The 8,836-nt window shown below is 40.3% G+C and overlaps 1 protein-coding gene across 2 annotated transcripts in view; it reads left to right on the top strand.

Annotated features, from left to right (window-relative positions):
* The first annotated feature begins 994 nt into the window (after positions 1 to 994).
* The window catches only part of PUM3 (pumilio RNA binding family member 3), a 30,120-nt gene continuing 22,278 nt past the window's right edge, over positions 995 to 8,836 (top strand). The window contains exons 1-8 of one of the 2 annotated variants that reach the window (XM_015615217.3): positions 995 to 1,036; positions 1,258 to 1,364; positions 3,116 to 3,298; positions 4,998 to 5,133; positions 5,883 to 5,958; positions 6,667 to 6,760; positions 6,967 to 7,033; positions 7,586 to 7,760. In XM_015615217.3, coding sequence (XP_015470703.1) covers positions 1,268 to 1,364; positions 3,116 to 3,298; positions 4,998 to 5,133; positions 5,883 to 5,958; positions 6,667 to 6,760; positions 6,967 to 7,033; positions 7,586 to 7,760 — 828 coding nt within the window. In that variant the 5' untranslated portion in view covers positions 995 to 1,036; positions 1,258 to 1,267. Of the gene's footprint in view, positions 1,143 to 1,257; positions 1,365 to 3,115; positions 3,299 to 4,997; positions 5,134 to 5,882; positions 5,959 to 6,666; positions 6,761 to 6,966; positions 7,034 to 7,585; positions 7,761 to 8,836 lie in introns of both variants that reach the window. The other variant, XM_015615216.2, reaches the window with a different exon arrangement.

Below are 8,836 nucleotides of genomic sequence, written 5' to 3'. Positions count from 1 at the left end.
TGTCCTGGGGACATCAGGCACAGCATTAGCCAGGCAAGGGAGGGGATTGTCCTGCTCTGCTCTGCTCTGCTCTGCTCTGCTCTGGGGCAGCCTCACCTCGAGTGCTGAGGACAGCTCTTATACACAGTATAAGAGGGACACAAAGCTATTAGAATGTTCAAAGGAGGACCATGAGGATGATGAAGGGCCTTGAGGGGAACCTGTATGAAGAGCATCTGAGGTTGCTTGGTCTGTTCAGCCTGGAGGAGACTGAGAGGAGACCTCATTGCAGTTTTCCTTGTGAAGAGAAGGGCACTGATCTCATCTTTGTGGTGACAGTGACAGCACCTGAGGAAATGGCCTGAAGCTGTATCAGGGCAGGTTTAGGCTGCGTATTACAAAAAGGTTCTTCACCCAGAGAGTGGCTGAGCACTGGAACAGGCTCCTCAGGGAACTGGTGCCAGCACCAAGCTTGATGGAGGCATTTAAGGAGGCATTGGACAATGCTGTCAGATAACACCGTGTAATTCTAGGAGTATCTGTGCAGCACTGGGAGTTGGACCTGATGATCCTTTTGGATCCCTTCTACCTCAGCATATTCTATGACTCTGTGAACAGAATTCTCTCTCTCTCAGCCTTTCCTTCTAAGAGATGCTCCAGTCCCTTAGCCACCTCTCTTGCTCTCTATTATACCTGCTCCAGGAGCTCCGTGTCTCTCTTGTCCTGGAGAACCAGAACTGGACACAGCACTCCAGGTCTGAGCAGATGGAAAGGATCACCTCCTTCGATCTGCTGGGAATACTCTTCCTAACGCCCCCCCAAGACACCACTGGCCACAACGGCACAGTGCTGGCTCACGGAGGCTTGTGGCCCGCAAGGTCGCTCCCCGCAGGGCCTCAGTCCGGCGCCTGTCCCCGGCCTGTCCCAGCACGGGGGCGCGCTGGCGCGCTGTACGGCACGGCAGCGCGGCACTGTCGCGCGGCGGCAGCGCGGCGACCAATGGGAAGCGGCGGCCGGTGCACGCAGCCGTCAGGCGCGGTCGGGCCACACGTGTGCGGTGAGAGCGGCGGGCCCGGGATCCGGCGGCGGCCGGGGCTGGGCGTCCTGGGAGCGGGGACCGCGGGCGGGCCTGGCCGAGCCTCCCCGCCTGTGCACGGCCTCTGGTACCCCACCGGCCACTGGGAGGGTTTGACTTCGCCATGGGTCAGGCGCAGGTTGTCTTTTGCTCGCAGGGGAGCCGTGGCGGTCCAGTAATGCTGTCTCTTGCTTCGTTTGCAGTGTTGCCGTCATGGAGAACAAGGGTAAAAAGAAGTTCGTGGGGAAAAGTGGGAAAGGACCTCGTGGAAAAGCGCCCCATGGGAAGAGGAAATTTAAAAAAGATAATGGTGAGAAGGCGAAGGGTCATCAGTAGGAGCCCTGGCTGAATGGTTATGGTTGTGTATGCTTGGAATTCTTTTTGTTCGCTTGATAAGTCCATGTTTTGAAACGACTAGTTTGGCAGATGAGCAACAAGGACTGTTGACTGCCTGGACTTCAATAAGAGTTTGACAGTGTCTTCTCTCCTTTGAGATTCTCACAGAGGTGCTGAGGAACTAAGGGCTGCAAGAGCAGTCAGTGAGGTAGATTGAAAACTGGCTGAAGAGCTGGGTACGCTCTTTGGAGGCCACTGATTAGCAGTGGATCCCAGGAGTCATACAAGGTCGAGTTCGGTTCAGCAGGTTCAAGGAGGGCCTGGATGATGGGGCAGAGTGCAGCATTTTCAGATTTACAGATGGCACAGAACTGCAAGGAGTGTTAGATGCACCCGAGGGCCGTGCTGCCCTCCAGGAGGATGTCACCAGGTCGGATGATGGGCTGGCAGAAGTGTGGTGAAGCTCATCAAGGAGTGAAGGGCAGAGTTCTGCAGCTTGAGGGGAACAGCTCCATGCACTCACAGGGGAAAGCCCAGGAGTTCTTGGTGATCAGGGTGGAACATGAACCAGCAGTGTGCTCTGGAGGCTAGCTGGATCCTGAGCTGCATTATGAGGAGTGCTGTCAGCAGATTGAGGTCTATGACCCTTGCCCTCTCCTCAGCCCTGGTGAGCTTCACCTGAAGGCTCCTGGGGAGCCTTCACCTGAAGTGCTGTGAAGGGTTCTGGCTCTTCAGTGCAGTAGAGATATGGACATGCTGGAGAGAGTCCAGTGAAGGGACCAGGGTATCTCTTCTGGTAGGAAAGGCTGGTTCAGTTCAACCTGTCCCAGGGAGAAGACAAGGCTCAAAGACAGACTTTTTCTAGTAGTGCCCTGTGACAGTAGTGCCCAGAGAACAATGGGCAGAAACTGAAACACAGGAAATTCCTTCTCAGTATCAGGAAAACCTTTTTACTGTGGGAATGACTGTGCACAGGCACAGGTTGCCCAGGGAGATGGTAGAGTTTACCTCATTGAAGATAGTCAAAAGACACCCAGGCATGGTCCTGTTTCCTGAAACCCACCAGTTTGGGTGGCCTTGTCTGAGCAGGACGGTTGGACCAGATGACTTTGAGAGGTGCCTTCTGTAACTCTGTCTTGTATTCAAAACTGTACTGACTCTATGAGCCACTCACTTGCTGAAATGCTTTAAACAGGTTGCACTGCAAGCCCTTCATCTCTGATTCATCTAAAATACTCTCAGTTAAAATTTTGAAGTTGATAGCCTTTTGATTCTAGACTTGGCATTAATTATCTGAAAGATGAAGCTAGGTGGGAGCATGCTGTGGGTTAGGATTGAGAAGATGCCTTTCACTGCTGTCTTAGAACAAATGATGTTGAAACAGATCTGATCATGAACTATGAGAAGTGTGGGGATTTGGGGATTGATGACTTTGATGTTAGGGATGGTGACATTTTTTAATATAAAATAATTCTTTTTATGCCTGAGCTGTTGAAATGCTGCCCAGAAAAAAATATCTGGGCAAAAAAACTTGTCTAGAGAAACCTTACCCAGGGGGCTGCTGTGAAAACACCAGCTTTGAGAAGCATGTAAGAATTTTTGTTAAATACAGAATTGTTACTACAAAGTAGTTTCATTCTTGTTAACGGTAATTTTTTATTTTTAAATTTTGAAGCAACAGTAGGTGTATGATAGCATTTTAATTTCTGTTGTGTTGGTTAATAGATTCAGGTCCACCAAAGAAAGTCTTTAACAAAGGAGATGAGGAGGGAAAGCCTAAATCCATTTCCAAGAAATTTATTAAAGGACAGTTGAGACCTGGAAAAGCTACAGTCAAACAATTCAAGAATAAACAGCAACCAGAAAAGTTTGCAAAGAAGAGAAAACTCCAGGATGGTGAAGAGGGAGGTGAGCAGATTTTTAAGCCTGGATATTAAGGGAAATCAGGTTTTGGGAAACACATTGTTCATCAAAGATCTTTGTCTTTCTGTCTGCCTTTCCAAATTGGCTGAATAACTCCAGGTTTACTTGCTGTTTAGTCTTTGCTGTGGGAAAAATTACTTCACTTGACTAAACCTGAGGCTGAAGTCATGAAAATCAACAGTTTGGAATTTTCTTGGAAGTCAGAAGTAAAGACACAGTAGCAAATTTAAAAATTGTCATACCATCCTAAAGCTCTGTTTATTTTAAGGCAGTGTTAAGTGGTTAGCTAGAAACTGGCAATTGTTACATGTGATATGCAAACACAGAGCTTTTCATAGTGTGTTTTGGACTGTTCTAAAAGTACTTCTGTAAGTTTTGGAATAGAAATTCATGAAACAAAGTTGATTATCCTTTGCATTATTTCCTTTCTGTGGTCCAGACTATCTGGTCACATCCTTTAAGAGAAAAAAAAGCATAACAAGTGCTAACACTGCCTTTAGATTTTAGAGTTTTTTTTTTCTTTCTGGTGTTTATAGAGAAAGGCTAAATAGTTGTCTGGTTTTATCATGTTTAATGGGTTTCTTTTTTAAATCAATTTCTTCTGCTGGAGATCTTAATCTTTTCCTGTCCTGTCTTCTAAAGCAAAGCTCTGCTGGGGCAGTTAATCAATGTTGTAAAATGAGAAGTAGAATCTTAAATAAGGGGTTCTGCAGTTCAGCAGAAATACGTCATTTGTTTGAAGGAGAGTAGATTATGTTGAGTATTTTATTACTGCTGTTCTTGCATGTTTGCAGACTGGATTTCCATAGAATATGCACTAGAAGTCTGAAAATCAAATAACAGTAGTATGTTTTTATTATGCTGCTTTAAAAAAAAGGAAACTTCCAGTAAGCCTTTAAATGTTGTTCATAAGAGTAAATGAAAGCCTCTGTGTATTGCACTGCTCTCAAAGCATTATAAGTCTTTCTTGTCACTGTTGCTTTAGGAAACTGATAAAAAATCAATGCTATGCTTTGTAAAAAGGAAAGCATGGGTTTTTGAATGGGTAAAACAATACATTCTGCTAAATACCAGTGAGCAGCGATTTAAGCTCTAAAAATTTAAGGAGGTGTCCTTAGTGCATAATCTGTGTCCCTTTTATAACATTGTTTTGCCCAAGTTCATTGTGTGGCAGTGTACAGTGGTTATATAGTAAAATGCCATGTTTAAGGAATTTGACTGAGTAAAAAGATTAGGCATATAGAAAGGGTTTAACTTATATTTTCTTATTTTGGGTTTTCAGATAGGTATCTTTGAGTTAGGGTTCTCCTTTTGAATGGTGAAAAAGGTATGCTTGAATTAAGTGTGAAATAAAATGGGAGAATTGTTGGGGCAGTCATAGCTGTTAAGTCAGTCAATCTTCAGTCAGTTCTCATGCTATTAAGATATTTTTGATGCATCCTGTGACAGTTTTGAGGAAAATTAATTGTTTGACTTGTTCTTCCAGTAGTCTAGAAGTGATGATTGCTAGCTTAGCATACTTATTCAAGATGTATGGTTTCGTGTGAGCTATCTGGTTAACTGCAGGCAAAGGTTCTGAATTGTTAGCAGCTCGAGTCGTAGAACTGCTGCGGTTTAGACTGCTAAAGAATTCTGTTGCTGCTCTTCTATTAACTGTAGTAAATATATTTATTTTTGTCCTAAGGGTCAGAGTCTAAGAAGCCAAAATGGAGTGAATTCAAAAAGAAAAGGAAAGAGTTAAAGCAAACCAGACAAATTAATGATAAAAATAATTATGACCTAATTGTAAAATCAAAACAAATATGGGAAAGCATAAGAAGGTAACTACTTTTTTTCTTCCGCTTTGTTGACTTTTTGTCATGAATTGCCAGAATACCCTCTTTCTCCTTTTGTAATTTTATAAAACTATTTCCAAACTGAATGTCTTCAGGTGAACAGTAACATTGCATGCAAATTTGTGGGTAGTTCAAACAGAGTATAGTAGCCCATGGTCCTAGGAATATCTGTATTGACCTTGTATTTTTGGCTAAAATTTATAAATTTGTGAGTAATTGCTTAAGAAATTGCCTTTTTTCTTTTGAACCCTGAAATACAGAGCAAGCACTAATTCACCCTGATCCTACAGTGGGATTACTGCATGAAGTTTTTTTAAGGTTTAGTGTCTCTCTTTGAGGGTGTTATTCTAGAACTGTTGCCCCATATCAGCAAGAAAAGTTAATTTTGCATGTTCTAAGTGTTTGTGCTTTGCATCTTTACAGATCTTTGCACCTATAAGCAACTCTGACTGCAAATTTTAGTTTATGTTTCAAAAAATACTTTACTCAAAAAAAGAATTATATGTGTGGAAAATAATGTGTGGAATTCTGGTTTGATTTCCATAAACTGAAACAGCTTAATCACATCTCTGTACAGGGTTAACAAATAACAGTGTAAATTTGGATTGGCAGAAGCTACCCTGTTTTCATTTGTACTGTTGTGATTCTTAATTTATAGATATAAGTGAATCATACTAGAAAAAAGCTGCTTCCTCAATTAGAATTGTTTTACTAGGTTTTTGTTTTTTTTGTAGAAAAAAGTGTGATAAAGATAAACGAGAAAAGCTGATGAATGAGCTACAGAAGCTTCTTCATGGGAAAATTAAAAATGTAAGAAAAAAACTAATGGCATGGTGCACAAATTCACAAAATCTTCTTTAAAGAATGGGGAAACTGAGTAAAAAGAACAAAAACAGGGCTGAAAGACTGCATTTGGTACCTGTATTTTGGGACAGGAGTCCTGGGATGCTTTGTCTGTCAGCTGGCTGTTTTAAAAGGCTGCCAAGTAGCTTTAGTCCTGTGAAATTTGATGCTAGCTGGGGTTCAGGAGCTTAGAGGTTTGATTATTTACAACTGTTGCTTTGCAATTTTCTAGGAAAATTAGTGTCCTCATGCTTAATTATACTGAACAGTCTTTGTGCTCTGTTCTTGAAATGTATAAATTTTCAGTGAAGAACATGCTGAGCTTTTCGTATTCTGTGCTGAAGTGGAACTGTTTCATCACACTTACTCTGAAATTATAAAGAAGAGGAAAATGGAGATACCATTTCATGGTTTTATTTCAGTATGAAAAACCTTAATGCATGTCGTTAATTATCAGCAGCTGTTGTCTGTATTTTCTTTGATAGAGTACTTGTGAAGGGGTAAAAATCCGTAAGTCTTGATTTGTTATAAGCAGGTAACTGCTTTTCTGATTCTATAATTATATGAATTATATGTGTGGCATGAAAAGATACAGGAGAGCACATACATTAAAATAATTATGGTACATACTGCCCTTTGAAGGGCCTAGAGTAATGAAGTATCTCTGTCCTTCAGCTGGCATTTGCACACGATTCAACACGAGTGATCCAGTGTTTTATTCAGTATGGTAATGAGAAGCAAAGGCAAGAGACATTTGAACAACTGAAAGGTATTTTCATTTTGCTTATATGACTCTATATTGTGGTTAGGCTGCATTTAAACAAGACATGTTGTTTTGTCTTGAATGTTTTTACTTTTTTTTCTGAACTGATACGTCAGGTCTAGTGAACTCTTCATACTTACTTAATGACATACCATTTCATAGAGTTAATGTAGTTAAAAGTAAACCAGCTGAATGCTTCTCCCTTCTTCTAGATAGCCTAATAGAGTTGAGCAAGTCAAAGTATTCCAGAAATATTGTGAAGAAGTTTCTTATGTATGGGTGAGTATCAAGTGAATTTGCTCATTGGTGTTGTTTCATTTTCAGTGTGAAAGCTGCTTCTTAATCTGTAATGAATTAATCACGAATAAAAAATATGTCTCTGGAAAAATCTTTGTAATATTGTGGAGTAAAGGCAGGGAAGTGCTAACAGTATTTTTCCTTTTTCAAGAAGTAAAATTAATGCTGTAGGAAAACTTTTTTTTTGTCAAGGAAAACGACAATAAAATGGTTAGATATGTTCTCAGAGTTGATTTTTGCTGCATATAAAACATTGGCTTTTTAAAAATTTTTTTTGCTAAGTGTTCAGGATGGCATTCCTTATTCTCTAGAATTTATTCACTGTTTACTTTCCCTCAAAATGCCTTAAAATTTCTCCACATTCCTGGCTTTCTTTACATATTTTCCCAAATGCCATAAGGCTGATTCAGATACATAAATTTCATGGTTTCTATGACAAAACTTACTACCTAAATATGTTTCTAAAAACTATCAATAGGTAAACTTATCTGTAGAAGTTTTAACTCTTGCTATTTGTATTTCCCTGAAAAACAGGACAAAAGCACAAGTTGCAGAAATAATAAAAAGTTTTAAAGGGCATGTGAAAAAGATGCTGCGTCATGCAGAAGCATCTGCTGTAGTGGAATATGCATATAATGACAAAGCCATTCTGGAGCAGAGGAATATGCTGACAGAAGAACTATATGGGAACACTTTCCAGGTTTACAAGGTTGTATTTCAATACTTTGTAGTTTAAGATAGTTTAGCCCATAAGTTTTTGTCTTAGTAATGCCTTACCTATCTTACCTACTATTTCTTTTGATTGCATTTCTTTCTGTCAGCTCTCCAAAGGTAGTCTGGTATAGCATGTTTAAATGTAATGATTACTTGCACATTTCTAGTTTAGATTAAATTGTTGTGGGTTTTCTTAGTTTGAACTATGTAAAAATATACTGTGTTCATGTATGAGCTTGCTCTGCTTTGCAAACAAAGGCAGTTTGTTCTTATATAGTTTCAGTTCTCATAGTGTCTGGGCTGAAATCATACTGCTGAGGTAAGACTTAGGTGTAATTCTTCATTAATGCTGTAGATGACACTTGTGTCAGAACTACCTTATGTCTCGTGAGATAGAAGGAGCCAGTATCCACATCAAGTGTTCCACTAGGGCTTAATTTCATTCTTTCTTTTCTTTTTCTGTGGAGACTGTAGGACTTGAGTCCAAACTCCACTGAAACCTAGGTCTATGGTAGATCCTTACCAGGCAGTTGGAACCTACTTAAAAACTGCAGCCTTTATTCTTTTAAATTCTGTTTTTAATTTTTGCTGACTTGGGAAGTAGGTATCCATTAGTGTTAGGAATTTTGCTACAAAGTACAGAACTGTTCTACACAATTACTAACTTCAATGCCTTTTTCACCTGTTCACTTATACTCAAGATTTCTGTTAAAATCATCTTAAGACATTAACAACTAATTTCTGAGCCTGTATTTTCTTAAAAGGTTATTATAAGTTTTAATTAGGCATTTTGCAACACTGAGTAGTAGAGAGACATGTTTGTTGTGATTACAGGCTGTAATTTGTACTGAGAGTCAAACAGCCCATGAAACCACGTGCAGTGTTACCTTCCATTATTCTGGTGTTTTTTGCATAACTGCTTCAAGTGGCCATACATTGTGGTGCAAAACCAAGATTCAGCTCAATGTAGGTTTATAAAAAATTGCAATGTAGTTGTTAAAGTGTAGCAGGGATGGTTTAAAAAATATCTCTTCTAATTGTCTATCCAGTCAGAAGTTTTTCTAACAGCAG

Source organism: Parus major, chromosome Z (genome assembly GCF_001522545.3).
Source record: "Parus major isolate Abel chromosome Z, Parus_major1.1, whole genome shotgun sequence".
Lineage (NCBI taxonomy): Eukaryota > Metazoa > Chordata > Aves > Passeriformes > Paridae > Parus > Parus major.
The sequence above is the reverse complement of the archived record's forward strand: the minus strand, read 5'-3'. Positions and strand labels throughout refer to the sequence as shown.